The 18,749-nt window shown below is 47.5% G+C and overlaps 1 protein-coding gene and 1 long non-coding RNA gene across 2 annotated transcripts in view; one reads left to right on the forward strand and one right to left on the reverse strand.

Annotated features, from left to right (window-relative positions):
* The window catches only part of LOC144729398 (synapsin-3-like), a 146,820-nt gene extending 135,651 nt beyond the window's left edge, over positions 1-11,169 (reverse strand). Inside the window, exon 1 of the mRNA XM_078609658.1 lies at positions 10,398-11,169. Coding sequence (XP_078465784.1) covers positions 10,398-10,738 — 341 coding nt within the window. The 5' untranslated portion in view covers positions 10,739-11,169. The remainder of the gene's footprint in view (positions 1-10,397) is intronic.
* Positions 582-12,796, forward strand: LOC144729399 (uncharacterized). The gene is made up of 3 exons (XR_013587701.1): positions 582-696; positions 805-979; positions 12,508-12,796. It is a non-coding gene; the product is annotated as an uncharacterized LOC144729399 (long non-coding RNA).
* Positions 12,797-18,749: the final 5,953 nt, after the last annotated feature.

Here is an 18,749-nt window from a genome sequence, read left to right on the forward strand (position 1 = left end):
GCTTATGCGTTGGGGGAGACACTATCCCATTGGCTGGGGCTGGATAGGAGCTGTGTATAAGAGGAAAGTTCAGAGGAGGGCGAAGGAAGGTGTTTGGGAGGCACCAGCAACCGCTTGCATTGCGATGGGAGGGGAGCGGTGTAATCAGTCAGGGGTGTAGTCTCAGCCCACTTTTACTAAAAGAGCTACGGATGTTTGTAACTCGTAAGCAATATGTAGGCTTTAAGTATATATAGATTACTTTAGTTGCATCGTATTGGGTTTAGAGAAAGACGGTTTCGGTGACGATATTAATAAAACATAATATTTAAATGAACAATACTCTAAATTAATTTATCGCGGGTCTTTCGTTCATGCCGGCCCATCCATCTCGGATTTTCTCAAAGTGGGTGGATCGCCCAACTTCATGATGCCCCAGTGAAATGATTGCTAGATGCGTTAATCGGGTTTGGTCGACGGGTAACTTTTTTATGAATACTTTTTTAAATGAACATTTTGCTTGTCGGATTCGCCCTCCCCCCCACCTTGTGGCCGACTGAGCTCCTATGCTTCGCGTACGCTGCATAACAATCCCCCCCCCCCCCCCACCATAGCTGGGCCCTCGTTACCAGTAGTATTGACAGCAGCAGTGAGGGCTAAACGTGAGCAGAGTTTCCAGCTCGCCCAGCCCATTTTGAAACTGCTACGCTTTACGCTGTGAGAAACTCCCCCGTATACAATACTACATTGTATAGTCGTTTGATACACTGTACACCAGGCCAGGGATTTTTGGAGGTATTTTACTCGGAACGCACTGAATTGCAGTGGCAGTCAATGGAGCCCGGTCAAGTGTGGAGCAGGGTGGAGTCGAGCACACGAAGACTGGCAAAAAAAGAATGTGCTACCCGAACTTACGAAGCGGAACAAATGTGCTGTGGACTGTGGTTTGGAGTACTGGTGACCTGTACTGCCAGAGTGGGTGACCTCGTGCTGCTGGATGGTGAGTTTTTTTGTATCAGTGTGGGCCACCTGTGTGCTGCATTGTGGGTGGCAGGGGTGGTCATAGCTCAGCTGGTTTGAGGGTAGCAAGTGAGCTCGAGGGCTCCACATGGAACTCCAGAACCCGAAAAATAAAACGAGCAGTGTAAAATCACAAGTGTGCGGAACCCCCGGCGTGTTCGGAATTTTATGGATAGCGGGAGACCTCTTCCCGCCTCCCCACCCACATCCGGGGCAGCCTTTCCAAAACGGCTGTAGTGGCCGAGGCAACCTAGTGGCTGTCGGATGTAAGTTTGGAAATGTGCTAGGGTGCAGTGTGTGTTTGAGTTTCATTTTGTGGCGCATACCGTCTGCTCGTCCTTAAACTGAATTCGCTGTTAGGAAACCCTCCACGGTTGCCTTGTCTACAAAACGGACAATCCACCCGAGTTTCTCACCCCACCCGTTTTCTCAACCCTGGATTATTACACCATTATTACACCTATAGTCGAATTAAAAGTGAATCTGTCTTGAGCCAACCAGATCCCCTCGTTGAGTGGAGAGTATGAGATTGGCAGCGGAGCCAAAACACGGGTTGCAAGAATAGGGGTTCTAGATTTGAAGCTTTCGTGACTGCAAGGAATCATATTCTTAGGTTTTTTCGGTAAAGTCACGTAGGTAAAACATCAAAATTAATGAAAATAAAATAAAAACAAAAATCACGACGTTTCGGAGGCAACACAAGTCTCCGTCATCAGGTGGGACCGTCACAGCCAGATTAGCTGAGAATAGAACAGGGGTTGGTGAGTGGCTTCGCGAGGTGAGAGATTGGTCCAGGTAGGTCTGCAAAAAATACAAGTGGAGTCTCCAGTTGCGCTATTACATCCTTTGTTTTTTGCTAAAGACTCTTATCTTGTGAGTGGAGCTAAATGAACGCGGTTTGTGGCCCCAGCGCCTTGGATTTTGATGGACTCCACACAAATATGTGGAGATCCGATTTTTTTTTCCAAATTATTTTTAATACAATGCCCTAGCGGAGTGCTTAAGTCCTACAAAGTAAGAAGGTTACAATCGCCATGGGTAGCAGGCATGCTGGGATTGAATCCTGTTTATTGGGTTTAGTTTTAGTTGTACAATTTGTGGATCACATTTTGGACACCAAAATTGCAATAGCGCAGTTTGCCATCTGACATGGCCTATTGGTACAATTTATCTAGGGAAGTAATTGACTAAACAAGAGGTGGGCACTCCAAACTCAAAGAGCCCTGGGCTTCCCTCAAGATTAATCTGGCCCTGGTTACAGTTACTGACTTTCTTTTTTTAAGTAATCTATATTACATTTGCTGCAGTTGACTCCAAAGCACACAGTGGGAAACAAAGCAGATCCTACTATCCAGAGCCGCACCAAAGTGCAGCGCCTCTGATTAGCGTCTGTCGTCTTTGTCATTAAATTTGCCATCCGTTCAGAAATGGGGCATTTGCATGATGGATGGTGACAGCTTTTTAATTGGCACGGCTCAGGGCGGGGGTCCCTGGAAAGGGAATTACCACAATGTAGCCGTGCGCCAGTCGGTTTAAAGGTTCTATCACGAGAGTACAAACCTGGCTGTAAGATGTGCACAGCAAATAATATGCATTTACCTTTGTGTAAAATGTGTAGGGCCTTTGTCAATCCACTACTGGATGCGTGTTGGTGAAGGTGGGGGGGGGCATAGATGGTGGAGCATACAAGTAATGTGATTTCCCCGATGCCGGCCCACATGCCCCCCCCACAGCCTCCTAACAATGTTTGGCAGCCCATTCGAGGGCCCTTCAGGGGTCTGATTCTCCGATACAATCATATGGGAGGGGGGGGGGGGAGAGTATTCTTTTATTCAGTATGCTGTCCACATTTTTATTAGTTGCCCTCTAAAATCAAATACGTTCAACCATATACACCCAGAGGTGTTGGCAATGCAGGAGAAGATATAGTGAGGGAACCACGGTGTCCGTTAAGTGTCCCGTTTTTGAAGGATGCATCAATTGCAACAACAACCTGAACCGCATGGTGGTGATGGGATTGTAAAGTGGATTTTGGAGGTTAAAATGGAACCTTTTTTTTTACGGTAATAAAATCGAGAAGAAGGAAGCGACAGCGAGGTTCTGGGGCATCGACAAAATCGGCCCTAGTGACCTCTTGACCCTCAACCATTTTTGTTACAGGTAGAGAAAATAATGGGATATAGAAATAAGCGAAATATGACTGTGGCATTATTTTTTTTTACTCCGAGCATGTTATTCCCCCACAATACCCCGGTGCAGAATAAACCCACGGCATGCCCATGAATTACATGGCGAGTATATACCATTTTGGAAATGAGAAATGGGAGGGTTGGAAGCTCCGTTTTTTAAAAAAAGACGAGGCAATAGAATGAGCGAAGCAGTGTCCCTAGCAGCCCTAAAGGACCAAGTGACTATTGGACCAAACGTTTCATACTTGTTGAAATCAATTTCCTGCTTGATGCTGCCCACAAATACGCACGACTTAGAAACGCATCGATTCTTAGACACACACGCACGCACACACGCGCGTAAGGTGATGCATGTGTCTTGAGATTTAAAAATCCATGTTTCGAGGATTGGTTGTCTCTCACAAGGTCGGAGCGTGCTGATATGGTGCCGTCAAGATCCTGGATTTGAATCTTGAGCAGTCTGCCCTGTGATTACACTGGGTTCTCTAGTGCAGTGAGTTGATGGGCACCATTTAAGGCCAGCTGCCAGTATTCCCACGTGCTCGTTGATGGATTAATTAAACAAAAATCCATACTAATCGGTAAAACAATGCATTGTTCCGTCACCGACTCGCTACACGTTATTCTTTCTCACGTCTAACCCAAGAAGTGATACCAACGGTGAGCAGCTGGCACTGAAACACTGTAATTTAAAGAGCACCGCAAACTATAATTTTAAAACGGACGTTAAACTTTAATAGCTGTGATCTCGGAACTGTCGCACAGCATGAAATCAACACCAGCGGCGCAACCTGGGCTTTCATTTTTCTTCGGGTTGGCGACACGGAAAGTATTTCCACACTCGGCATACTACATCCATAATATCTACGGCTGTGGAATGAGTTGATTACCACGTACTCGGTCTACCAGCGACCTGGCATTTGTCTGCACCCGGTACACCACATCAGGTATACCTTCATTTATGGCTGTCGCTACTAACAGTTGTACGTTCACCACCTACTGGGGGGGGGGGGGGGGGGTTGAGGGGGTGGATTGGGGGGGGGCAGCGTTGCACATGAACGACGACGCGGGGGGGACTCGCGGACTCGAGAGCAGCACGATGTTTTGCGACTCCGCACACAATGCCTCTTCGTTGAGAAGGATAACATTTCTCGCACCTTGTCTTGATTTAATTTCCCTGGGGGGGGGGGGGGGTAGAGTGGATCGCAGCTCTTGATAATCCGACTGGCGTGGCGCACGGGGGAGTTTCTTTTTGGCGTGAGGTTGGTGAGCGTTGTTGCTTTTTAAAAAGGACACATACTCGGCGTCGCAATGCAGGGGGATCGAGATATTTTATTTTTTAAACCACGCGCCAGAAAGTGGCTCGCGTAGCTAAGCGCTCGGGGAGAAACCCAGACGGCGCAAACTGTAATCGTCTCTGTCGGCTGTGCCAGTGTTCAACGGAGCGAGTGGGGCTGCCAACAGCAATGCGTGGAGGAGCGGATTGCTTCCGTCCATCTGAAGATTGCTTCGCGTTGTCTTCTTGAAAATGGCGAAACTCCCGAGCCAATCGCGAAGAAAATGATCCGTGCTGCATAACATTTAGCGCGGCAGCAGAAGCCTATACCACCTGTTATGCACGGTCACCCATCCACGCACTATTCTGGCTCAACCATGCTCGGCTTCCGAGCTCTGAAAAGATCGGATGCGTTCCGCATTCCAGCTTGCCAACATAAATGACCTCGATCGAAAATCTTGGGCCACCTTTGGGCAACAAAATACCGTTACTTGGACCGTTTATTTATTTAAAGAGCGTAATATACTGATGTGTGCCAGTTTTAGTAAGAATGTGTACACGGGTAAGAATGTGTAAGCGTGCTTGCCTATCGTTCATATCTCTCTCTCTGCGTGTATATTTTTTGTGCAAATTGGATCCTCCCAACAAAATTGAGACTCCTTCAATGGACTGGCTTGTCCTGATCCCGCCACCGCCCTGGAAACAAGTTTAATGCTTCATCACAAAATTGTACCGCGTTGATTTGATCACCGTGCCGGCGACTTGCGCGTCGAGCAGTGCGAGTAATGCGGGCCGTCAAAGTCGCGAGCGAATTAGTCGAGGAATTCAACCACCCCCCCACCCCCCCGTGCCACCCCCCGTGCCGGTTGAAAATGAATGACGATAATCGTCGAAGCAACGGCAAAAAAAAACACGTGTGTCGTCGAGTCGACAACACGCAGTCGGGTGTCCACGCACAAGGGGGGCACAGACTGAGCGTGTGACGACGGTGAGATCGACAATTACCTTGAGCAATTCACTGCTGGATGAAGGCCCCCCCCCCCCCCCAACTGCCCTCCACTCCCCACTACCCGGCCATCACCATCGGCCCGGACCTTCGCGCGAGCCGATTTCATCACTCCACCTTGGCGGCGGGCGCGTTCCCCTCCCTTGCCTGCCATTCCACCTTTGCTCTCGGCCAGCAGCAGTGGTCCATTCGAGTGACGTCTCCTGCCCAAGCGCTCCTTTCTTGACCCGTCGAAATGTCTTTGTGAGCCAGCGCGTGCGCTCTCTCGTTCGCGCCTTCCTCTTGCCGTCTCTCCGGTGTAATCCCAAGCAATGTGGATCTCTTCCATGTTTCTTTTTGGCGTTCGATTTTTGTTTTTTTAAAGAGGTCACGCAAAAGGCAGAGACATCTGTTCATCCTTGGAACCTGCTAGAGACTGGCAGGGTGCGCATGAGTCGGCACCGTGAAGTGTCTCGGTCGTCGCTGTGATCTCGATACTGCCCGAGTCCTCGTCGGCCAGTTGAATTGTGCGACCAGTATCCTTACAAGAATATAGGTTTTTCACTTGGAATGCACGAATAGAAATGTGGCGTTAAACCCGCCACCACCCGACACAGCCAATTAGTAAGGTTTGTCACGTAAACAAAATATGCCAATTAGTTACTGTTGGAGAGTAAACCCACAACATTTACAATTTACTCTCCAACGCACAGGTGTGCTGAAACAGTAACTAATTGGCATGTTTTGTTTACGTCACAAACCTTACTAATTGGCCGTGTTGGGTTTAACAACACATATTGACGCGATCTAACCCAACACCCTCTGGATAATATTAGTCGTGAAAGCCGTAGTCCGTGTTTTAACAAACATCCTTACAAGAAGCCGCAGTCAAAGCGATTTCCTGCTCCAAATGAGCAGCAAGAGACCGCTCATCTCATCTGCACGCAGGCGGTGAGTCGATGGTGGGAATTCCTCGTTCGGATGGGCAAGGGGAAAATCTTTCGATTGGGGCAACCAAGGTTGACTTGTCCACAAAGTTGTAGTCATTTTATTGACCCCCCCCCCCCCAGAGGAGGGATGATGGGCGGACTCAACCCCCACCACCCAGGATTTGAACCTGCAACCTCTTTGGCTTGTGAGCTGCTCCCTCTCTCATGCCGAGTCACGTGGCTGGACAGGGCCTTTTACGTCCACGTACATTACGTGATGCATAAATGGCGAAACATTTGTTTTAATAGTGTCTCCTTGCATGTTTACCCCGAATATAAATATCTTGTTTTGGGGTGGCGTGGGGGGGTATGGTTTAATGCCTCCTGTATATATATATAACAAATAAAAAAATCTCCTGGGCTGGGCGAAGTCACATTGCTTCGTTGGGATGAAATATTAATGGGGACTCTGCACACCAGGTGCACAGAATCGGGTTCTCAAGTTTTTTCTTTTTCCCCCCGACGCGAATCGAGTTACGACAAGGCTCAAAACAGCAGCAAGTTACGACGCTGGCGATGTAACTCGTTTAACCACGAGGGCGATTGCACGTTAACGCTATTACAAGGACAATTCGAGAATATTAAACGTATTGCGGCAACGGGATCGGTCCTTTTAACACATCCCATTCTCCCCACTGTGTGAGAACGTTGAGAATGCAGTGCATTTTATTTTTCGATTTAAAGCTTTCGTGACTGCAGGGATTCATCTTATTGGTTCTTTCGGTAAAGTCACGTAGAAGGGAAGTAATAAAATAATAAAAATAAAACACAATAAAATATTCTCACGACGTTTCGGCCACAACCCCAAGCAGCCCGTCCTCAGGTTCAGACCAGGTCTGTCGGGGAGACAGCGTCTGAATGGATGCTGTCTTCATTCAGACGCTGTCTCCCCTCACGTCGTGAGAATTATTTTATTATGTTTTATTCTTATTATTTTATTACTTCCCTTCTACGTGACTTTACCGAAAGAACCAAGAAGATGAATGCAGCGCATGTTAAGATCCGGCGATCACCAGGGTTCTGTGCTGTAATTCCGTGACCGTGGAATTGTTGCTGTACCTAATTCACATCGTCATAATCCTCCTCGGTTGTGATCAATCCACTGCTGGACGAAGGCTGCCCCGGGCCGTTGCTATATTTCGCAGTACCGTCGTGATGCAATAAGCCGTCTGATTTGATCGCTCTATCTCTGCGGGCGAACGTTTCTCTCTCAGTCGTGCTCCGCCCCATCATCTCTCCCAGCGATGGGTGTGTTCTGCCCATAACCGTCAATATGTGCCCAGATCCATCCTCTCCTTTTCCCTGTCTCAGAGAATAATTCAAGGCACTCATAAATATTCAGTACGCTCTCTGTATGCGATTAACGACACAATTAACGTTTATCTTCGGGACATTAAACACCAAACAAAATTGAAAACCATAGCTAAGCCCTCTACATGCCCGTTGCGCCACGTTCTGTTACACGCACACGGTATCTGCGTATTCATTCTTTTAAAATACGCTTACGTGCAATTTGCCCGACCCAGAGAGATCTTGCCATCATGCACTGGCACCCATTGAGAAAAAAAAAATATGAACTGAAGTGTATATCATCATCATCATCGTCGGCCACGGTCATCATTGGCCATGGTCTACCCACTGCTGGATGGAGACTTGGAAAGCCACTGTTATTTGCGACGCCAATCGTGCACAGCGCTTACAAATTTGCACACTTTATACATCGCTATCTCTAACGGTAGTGTGCGACGTTCATTGTACGCAACTCAAAAAAAACGTCGTATGAAATCTGGCACTTACTGTAATGAACCACCGATGTAACGACCAAAGGTCACGCTTGTTTCCGACAACGACGGCGGAAGTCTATTAATGTTAACGCCAGTGGCTCCTTCGCTGTCAATTTGTCATCCGCGGGGCTCTCGCGGCACGAGAGAGAGAGAGAGCCTCATGGTTGACCAAAGCTCTCCCCCCGCAGCCCAAATGTGTTGCGCGATCCCTTGCCAGGTGTGACCGAAGATACCGTTCGAGATAGACGCTTCTGCCGTCGATGGGCATGGTTGGCTACGTACGCTGAGAAATAAGTTATATGTACATGCATGCAAGTGACACAAGCGGTGTTCCACCACCTGTTGTATTTAAAACAATATTTAGCCACGGCACCGTTAATTTATTAATTCTACCAGGTCAGGGCCACTGAGTTATATAGATGTTTTTCAGAAGTGACCTGGCCGCAAATGATAGCGCAACTAAGTGGCTTACGATGTGGAAATTTAATGACGTGGAGGGGAAAAACCAGACGACCCGGAGAAAAATCCACGCGACCACGGGGGGAGAGAGACGCGCGCAAACTCCAAATACACGGCCGTCAGGGTTGGGACCAAACCCGCGACCTCTTGTATACCAGGCGAGGTAGTTAACATCTCGCCACTGCGGCACCCACTGCAAGGCCTGCTGACCGGAGCCGAATGCACAAAGTAAAGGAGCGCTTGCTCACAGCATCTGAAGATAAAAATAAAAGCCATTACCGCAGTGGAGGGTATATTGGAGGTCGCTCTCGCATCGCTAAATCATTTATACTGCTGTGCGTTAATTCGACCCAAGTGAACGGCGACTGGAGTTTTCATCGTTGCCGTGTAAATCTCCCCCTCTTTTGTATTTCGCTGTGGACGCATTTCCAGTGCAAGCAACAAATGATCGCAGGCATGTCCTTCCACACCCGACCGTGTCCAAACATCGCAAGGTAGATGCAGCCACCTCCTGCACCACAGGTGGAATATTAAAGAGCCCACGTTGTGACCGTGCACAACAGAGCCAAACCATGGCCCCAAATAATCTAAAATGCATTCCTCTGCAATGGCCATTAAACATCACAGATCTCTACCATCATCACCTCTGCAACCACCTTCCTTGCACGTCCGGTGAGCACGGCTGGCTGAGTACGGTGCGAAAGGAGTTCTCTGTACATAACCCCACGTGGCTCAACAACATCGACATTAATGACTACCACTGCTGATCAACCGCCCTCCTTTGCTGTACAACAACAGAAATACATTCCTGCGGAGGGAGCTGGTAGGAACGTTGGGTTGCTCGGTCAATGGCCAGGGTCAACGGCGGCGTGGTGTATTCCGCAAATATGCCCGACTGTGAGGGCGGGCACAAGCCGGCGTGAGTCAGTAGGTTAAATGTTGAGTTTTATAAGGGCACCACGGGGTGACCAGCCCCTCCGCACCCTCCCCTCCCCACCCAGCCCCTCCCTGCACGACGGACGGACACAATAATCTCCTGTGGGCTGATGTAACCAGGAGGTTCCTACCAGTATAATGGTAGGCATTGGTGGCGGTCTGACACGATGGCAACAGGTTTTTATTTGGAATCACAATGCTCGCTTGGCCTAACGAGTCCAACAAAATGTCTCAAATGGGTCTGAAACAGTCGCTTCGTTGGCAAAAGTTTGCGGGCAAAAGTTTGCGAGCAGTGGAAGACAAGAGGCAAGACCTGCTGCAGATGAGAATGCCAGATTTTTTTTTCAAGGATTTCAGAACGCATTCGATAATTACATAAATTTGGGATAATAAAGAGGCATGCTGGCATCAGCAGAGCCAATCATTCCACTGCTAATATCTTGCGCTGCACATTTGGTAAGGCAGACCACGCTGCTTCGAGGCACTCGGGCGTTTAATGTGTTTCCTACGACTAATACGTTTACTTTAATCCCATCACGGAAGCGCTCACGAAATCTACTAACTAGGTTTGTGGCAAACGCACGAAAAAAAAGTGGTGCACGGCAGAGGTTCGCAACATACGCGAACGCTCGCTCGTGCGTGCGCGTTGTCTCCCTTGCGCCAGGGGTTGGTGGTTGTGGTCCGGGGGGGGGGAAGCCCCCTTCGTAGTGAAACGTTCAAACGGAGAAACGGCACGGGGAGAGAGTGCGAGGGAAAACGAGGCGAGGCGTCGCTTCTTACCAGTCGGTGTGCCGATCGTCGATGACGAGCAGGACCTTGGGCCGCTTGGCCGCTTGGGACGAGGACTGGTCTCCCAGCCCGGTCGTCTGCTTCACCGCCTGAGACAGCGAACTGAAAAAGCCACCGCCGCTGCCGGTCACCGGCGGAGCCATGGAGGCGGACGGGACGGTCTGCATGGACTGCCGGCGCTCGGGGGCGGGCGAGGTCGAGGTGGAGGTGGCGGCGGCCACGGCGGCACCGGTGGCGGCGGTGCCGTCTGGCCGCTGCAGGTCCATCATGTATCCGTTGGGGAGGTTGGTCATGAAGTTGCTGTCGGACAGGCGGCGGCGGAGGAAATTCATGTTTGCTTTCGTGGGATTTTTTGTTGAGAGCACAGAGGCGGCGGCGTCGTCGGGGAAAGTGCAATTTGTTGAGAGCGCGACGACGTCGAGACGGCGGACGACGTTGTGGTGAAGAGATCGCCAAAGGAGGGACGGGTGGTGACGGTGGCAAAAGCCGCTTTTGAGGTTTTGGCGTAGATGCAAAGAGTAGGATTAAAAATGTAAGCTTGCTTAGAGAAAAAAACTACTTTGCATTAGGGATCAATTATGTATGGCTTTAGGAAGTAACAGCAGCAGGCCAAGCCTCGGAGTAGTCCTCGATTCTGCAGAAATGTCTCGGCTCTCGCAGACCCGTATTTGTTCTCTGCCACCTCCTTCCTCCTGCTCGAGTCCTGCGTTCTGCCGTCTCGCTCTGCTACGAGCAGTTGATTTTCAATGCCGAGCAGAGCACCAGCTGCTCTCCTGCAAACACCCACACCCACTTTCAGCCAGCCCTCCCTCCCTCTCTCCTCTCCTCCTTCCCTCTCTCTCCAGCCCTCCCACCTCCGAGCACCATTCACCACAGGGCGCGCACACACACAACACCCCACGCACGCAGCGCAGAGATCCATATCGACTGCCACTCGCTCGGCGCTCTTGCGTCCAATCGCCAGCGGTGCCTGGGGTGGTGGCTCCTCCTCGCTCTCTTATTTATTTCCCCCCCCACATCCCCAACCACCCACCCCCCGTTTCCGATAGCAAACGTCTGCTGCCCCGCCGCTCGGCAAATCTCTCTGCCCTGCCAGCAGTAGCAGCGCCCGCTATCGCTCCAGTCGCTCGCTCGCCTTGCTAATCCGCTGTTAAATTTAATTAAAGGGGACCCACTTCCTCCACTCCATTAGTGCGCATCTGGCTTTGGGTCGCGACGAAAAAATGGGTGCACGTGAGAGGGCCAATTGCTCGTTATGCTTCGCCTTTGGCAGAGGTCTCGTTGATATAGTTTTTTAACAAGTACAGTCTGTTCTCATATAACGCGTTAGTAGCTGCGTTCCTGTAGAACGCCGTGTTCTGGAAAAAATCGTGTTTATAGTAAATAATATCGGATAAAGCACAGCCCGCGAAAACACGTGAGGTGCCTACGCAGGCCGAACAAAGACTGAGTGAGGTGCGTGGATGGCATCTAGAAGCATCCAGCAGTATCCCAGTGCCTTGTGTGACGCTACGCCGAGTCAGCCGCTGCAACCGCTGATTCCTACTCGTGCGGCGTCGTTCTGTTCGCTCGATCGCGTTATATCTAATTTGCATCCGCGCTATAAAAAAATGTATTCTAATACACTCATCGCGTTTTATCCAATTGCGTTGTGAAAACAACACGCATTATAGGAGAACAGACTAAGGTGATGGGAGCTGTGTAAAATCCTCCTGGTGCAGCTCATTAAAAAAAAAATCTTAAACAATGACCGCATTTTTGGCCATTACTCATTTGTAATAATGTTTCATTGCGTTTGTAAAAAAAAGTTTTGCTTGTTGTAATAACCCCCGGGAATTGTCCTGAAAGAGAATTCATACCGAGTCCTATTAATTTTATAATGGGCCTGGCTATATCTCTTGCCCCGTTTTAATTTAAAAGACCATTATGCATGTGTGCCATTCGTATATATATAAAACATATAAATTATATTATAAAAAAAAATTATATATGCGGTGGATAAGTATAAATGTTAATTTTGTCACAAGCTTCAACGGACATATGTTATGGTCCATTCAAAGATAGCCCACTGACTTCTAATGCCCCTCTTTGTTCTCGACAGGTGACTGAACATTGTGAATGACACGGCTCTGTATTGATGAGTGCATTGCATCGGTGAGGACGTGGAGAGGCTTTGGGATAAAACATGTTTTACTTTTCTCCGTAATTTATTTCCATCATTTCAGCGAGGGTATGTATACATACTCCGGTAGCATTGAAAAACTCTCAAGTGTCACTGTACAAAAAAATCTACATGAGTCTATCTCAATCCCAGCAAGCAGCATGGAATCGCACACAACACTGACTTTTTATTTTATTTTTCCCAAACACGAATTCACAGTAATTGTAAAAGGTACGCGGCTTCTATCGTCAGCAATTTTCCGTGCCTATTTGCTGGCATGTAGCGGACGGCACAATGCATCGTGTGGATTGGGTCCAAAGACTGACTGCTCACTGCCCTGCAAGTATGAAAAATAAGAATGGGTTTTACCCCTTCTGGCAATAAAATAGGAGGTGTTAAGATGTTCAAACACCAAATCGATATATTTTACAAGGAATCAAGTACTGCATTAACCGCACGCACCTGTGGTGAACATGCAAACACACGCTCTAATAATAGAAACATTGTCCTTGAAACTGATTGACCTCCACCAGACACAGTCGTCTATATGGCCTTGTCTCGCCAGTGTCAGACCAGAGAACGTCAAAAGGCGAACACTCCAAAGACAATGCACGCATCGGAGCATTTATAGCTCGGCGTGAGCAGCGATATCATGGGACCTCTTTGCCAGAATCAAGAGTATAAAAAATAAGAATAGATTTTACCCTCTCTGGCAAGTAAAACAGGTGCCCTGCACGTGTTTACATTGGGATGACAAGCACTGTGCATTGAAAGGGTGACATCCGTTTCATCCGTGGCCGTCCCACCCAGATTTGGCAGGAAGGGATTTGCCCTCCAGCCCGGCATACAATTGGATTCCGACTTCGGAGGAAGTTTAAAAACGGAGGCGGCGGGGGAGGGGGGCGGGTGCGTGAAACGTCATTTCGGCAGCCGTGAAGCCCGTTCCGATATCAAAAGGCGTATATATATATTTACCGCAGTTTAAATGTGCGGCACCATTCTAATCAAAGGCAGGTCATAACCCCAGGGATAACGCCATGCAAAGAGAGGGAGAGACTGCTTGGGCGGGAGGGAGGCCGACTCAATCCGTCCATCAGCACGGCCCCGCGTCGAGGCTCTGTGCTTATTAAACAAATTCATTCCCCGCCGTCGGAGCAGCCAAGCGGTGACGCCGCTGCAATCCCCGAATTCCCTCCCCGAGGATTGACGGTGGCGCCGGCAGAACCCCCGTGCCCGCGGTGGTTACAAGGGGGCCCCTCGCACGGCGCGCGCTGAAGATGGAACTGTTTAATATTTTGGAGAGGGTTTCGTTCTCACACTCTTTCTGAGCTCTTGCTATAGGCTGCCTCCGATCTAGCACGTATGGTCTACTCACGGTGTAAAATAAGTTCAACGTACATACAAAGGTTGCGGGCAACGTCTTTGCCTAATAATGGCCAGCTGGCTCGAATCTTGACGAATAAATTCATTAGCTGAAGCGGCGGAGCTTTTTAGAAAAAATCTTTTTTTAGTTTTTGTTACACCGAGTGACGGCGCTGTCACACTGCCCGAAACAGGCTTCTCTCCACCGAGCACGTGAATGTTCCACACGGGTGGCTCTTGGAACGGACAGCGGGGAAAATCTGACTCCCCACTGAATCTTAAGTTGCTTCGTGGACCTACTTGTAGCTCGTGTATCTCTGAAGCCGAAGCGGTGAGTTGTAAACGACTTAGAATGTCGGGGTTTCTCCTCGCCCGTTGTACTGTTCACATTTACTTTCGGATAGGGCCGCAAAGTATATTTCATCCTAAAATGTATTGTCGTGAACCCTCCACTGGAGAAGCTTGTCTCGTTTACGAAGATATTATTCATACGCATTGATCAAATTCTGACCAGTTAGACACCCCACGGAGGGGTTGGGGGTTGAATTGAGACTTTCCATTCCTGCATTTTTAACGCCAACGTAAGACATCTTTTCACTCAAACTGCTTTTGACGCTTCCTCCAAGTTGTGAAGCCCGTGTGACACCAACAACTGCCAAAGAATGATCGCCCGGTCTAAATGTGTCCGTTTTTGTTGTTGTAAACGACTGGTTAACATAACCGGACCTCTAAAATATCACAGACCTTATCGAATAATGGGGCCCTGGTGCAAGGAATTAAATGGAGTGGGTCCCCCCCCTCCCCCCTGTCCAATTGTCTCACTCTTCCTTGCCCGGCACATTGGCCCTCTCAGATCCTCGGCTCCCCCCGTGACATTGCCCCGCCTGCGCACGCTCGATAAGCGATGTGACGGAGCTAAAGGACAACATTACGTAATGGCCGATAGAGGAAAATTGCGGATCGAGAGATGGCATTGCACAGGCAAACAACAACAACAACATGCTGCCGACGCACGCAAAACTGTCATGGTAAAATAAAGGCAGGGTTTTTGTTGTTGACAGTCATCGGATTAAGTGGCTGAAGTGAGCGGATTACGAAGTTCATTTGTGCAGCCATCTGTGAGGGCGGGGGGGGATATAAGAGTAGATTGCCAAGCATTGCTTCGAAGCCAAAGTGGGGGGTTACCAAATGTTTCCGAGTATTTGTGGATTACCAACTGTTTTGCAGGAGAGGCTTGATTGAAATATTTGGCCAATTCAAAATGTGTGTGTTGGTGGTATAATTGGAGTACCGTGTTTAAAACCGACACATACAAGAAGGAGAAAACTCCGACGGCGCAGAGATGGATGATCGACCTTACTTGCAGGTAAGTGGGTGTTTTGCTTATACGGTGGTCCCCGTCTCTGTGGTCCACCAACCCCCCCCCCCAGCTCCACGTCTCTCTAGATCACAGACAACAGGTACACTACGCTCGGCTATCAATGGCCATAACCTGAATCGGAAATGTTTTCAAAAAATGTTTTGACATTTGCAAACGAAATTTTAATGATGTTATATATGCGCATTTGCAATGGATGTATGCAGACGGGCAGTGACATTTCAATTTGTCCTTGCGCTCCAGTAATACTGGAGATTAAAAAACTCGGCAGCCCCTTGCCAAATCCACTGCTGGATTAAGGCCTCCCCCCCCCACCCCCATGCCATGTCGTTCGTGATGGTTGTTCGATCATACTGCATCACGCTTGTCGGTACGGGTCGATAAAGCAGGGTACTCGGTTATTACACGCCAATTGCCAGGAATCAAATCCAGATCGCCGGGATTACGTAGCAATACGCTAACCACTGTGCTGCCACTCCACCTCGAACGTTTAGAGACGCACAGAAGTAATTGATTTTCACATTTGAAGACTAATGCAATGTTATCATCTCGGTGCCAGTGCTGTATGAGAACAATGACGCTACCAAACCCTGCCTCGCTGCTCTGTGATTCAGAGCTGCATTGTAGTTGACATTTTGAATCATCATAAAAGGAATCTTTCAACGTTACAGTGTTCGCTTAACGGGCCTACAAAGAGGATGTATTTTCGTCTACGCCTGTCGTCTTAGTCGCTGATAAATTATTCACAAAGCTAACAAATATGCAATACAGTAACCCTGCCACGGAAGGATGGCACTCGTTGTAAACCGTCTAATGTTTGTGCAGTGGAAAATTAATGAAGACGGAATGGCCATTTCATTAGACGCAATTTGCATCAACATCGTTCGGGTGAATGGTAAAATATGCAAACAAATTAGTTCCGTAATTAATTGTGACCATTACTGTGATGAGAATCGTTTTAATTTCCGAAAATTAATCCTAGATATTCCATTTCCAGTGGCTATTATTTTTGTTTATAAACAAATATAGTTATTTACATCACGTTCCATTCAAAATGAAACAATTACAATCTTTACCGAGTTATGATTCATAAGCATTTATCGAGAAAATATAAGCGTCAATATTAAGAAAAAGCCACTCAGACTAATCACAGGGTGTGACATCATAGGTCAAATTCATTTCCCATTGTTAAATGAATTTCACCAGTCTAAAATAGCAGAATAATGAATTCAAGTAATTGGACTTGAAAGCAAAAAACATGCGGCGGTTTTCTCAACAAGATCGGTGCTTATTTGTAACGAGCGAAGCACTTCAAGATAACAATGTTGAACGCTGTTTTGTAGTCTTAGCACAACACTGAGATGGGGGGGGGGATGGTTTAAAGATAGGAAACAAAATACATAAAAAAATCATGTTTCTCATGGCGAAGGCACATTGTTGTGTAAAATATGACTTCACTCTTTGAGTTATCGTCCCTTTCTCTCGTTTTTACGGCTGATGAAACAACCTCAACCCAAAGTCGCCATAGCTTTTCCTTTAACACATTAGATCTGTGTCGGTCTGGTACATGGGGATAACGATAGCTCTTGTACAAGACAATCCATAGTTAAATTAAATGTTTGTATAACGTTGCCTTTCTCTAAAGGGGGCTTACGCTAGAGAAAACTGACGAAATTGATCAAGGGATCAAAAAAAACTTGGTGATGAAGAACCACTTATAATGGTGGAGGGGCGGGGCTAAGCCGCCTCGGTCGATGTTGTGACGTCATCGCACGTCATCTGCCGCACCTCCGCTCCCAATGACGTCATTACGTGTGGAGTCGCTGTTATCCGCGATGAAACACTGCCGAGGACGAATGCGTGTTGGAAAGCATTACAGGGATTCCATGCTGTTGGTTCTCGAGTAATATCGGGAGCAACGCGGTTCATAGCACGTCCCTACGAACCCGGCGACCCGAGTTTGATTCCTGGCCTCGGCTCAAGCCATATTTGTTTGTTGTAGTACAGAGTTAGACTGATGACTTTAATCTAAATTGTCTTACGGTTGTTATTGTTTGACTTGCATCCCTACGGGGATTTTTGCACACAGCGTTGATATACGGTGCTTTTTTTCTGGAATACTTTGCTGGTTTTTCCTGGATTTTTCTGTTTGCGCAAAGTCACTTTAAGATGTTTTCTTTTTCATGTTTTTGTTTATTGCGGTTGCACCCGAGTCAAGAGCCGAATGGCTCACAGGGCTATACCAAATAATCTTCTTGGTTCTTTCGGTAAAGTCACGTAGAAGGGAAATAATAAAATAATAAAAATAAAACATAATAAAATAATATAGTGAGAATTATTTTATTATGTTTTATTTTTATTATTTTATTATTTCCCTTCTCCGTGACTTTACCGAAAGAACCAAGAAGATGAATCCCTGCAGTCACGAAAGCTTTAAATCGAAATTTATACCAAATCAATAAAACTTAATTTTCTTTTTACTGAAGTCGGTGGCGAGTGATATCTGAATTGTCACTTCCCCTTCTCCAAAGCACTTTTGATTATCTCGGCAAAGTCTCGGGGGGAGGCCTTCTTCATCGAGGAGTGGATTTGACAATGGGATGTCGGTGATCGATTATAATCAATGCATCTTTTCGTGACCTTCAACGTCAGTGTGCTAACATCTTGAGCTTGATGAGCTCCTCTTGACATACTAGACACGAACGACACTGGCACGTGTGACTGCTGCGAGGCACACACCATGGCGCGTCTGTTGATCTATTGACTCCTGGAGGAGCCCGTGCATTGTGGAGGACCTTTCCAGGGTTACAGCCCGGCCCACATCGTCATCACGAGCCCGATACGAGATACACTTGGCTGTGGAGGCAGAACACAAGACGAAGAAGAAGCAGGTTTTAATGTAAGTATGCCCTACTGAATTATTTTTGTCATCGATTCGCTTTCTGTAAATGGATATATACATGCGTTTAGAAAAAAAAAAAAAACCGCTGCTTTAGTATTTTTCTCCCAATTCTATGCGCATCTTGTCATGAGGTGGAAGAATCCATTCGGAAATCTCACAGCGGCGAATCGCCCTGAGTCTAAGTGTCAGAGAACGGCTACGGAAAATATTGTTTTGGGACTTATTTTAAAAAAATGCATCTTTAAATTGATGTTTTATTTTATGATTATTTTAATGATCTTTTATTATTTGAAATATTTTTTTAAATCTCTCCATTCTATTTTATTTTGCTATTATTTGATCGTTTATTTTTTTCATCTTTCACACACCAGTGGTCACACTCTCCCCCACACTGCTCTAGTATTGTATTTTCATAACAAGCAAACAGTTGTAGTTCTCATTGCTTGAATTTAGCCGAATTAAGTGCAGAACCCAAATTAAGGCGGTGAGGTTTTTTTTCCGCGTGGTCGTTGATGACCAGGCTGATACCACTACCACTTG

The sequence above is a fragment of the Lampetra planeri genome, chromosome 32 (assembly GCF_965212315.1).
Source record: "Lampetra planeri chromosome 32, kcLamPlan1.2.h2, whole genome shotgun sequence".
NCBI lineage: Eukaryota > Metazoa > Chordata > Hyperoartia > Petromyzontiformes > Petromyzontidae > Lampetra > Lampetra planeri.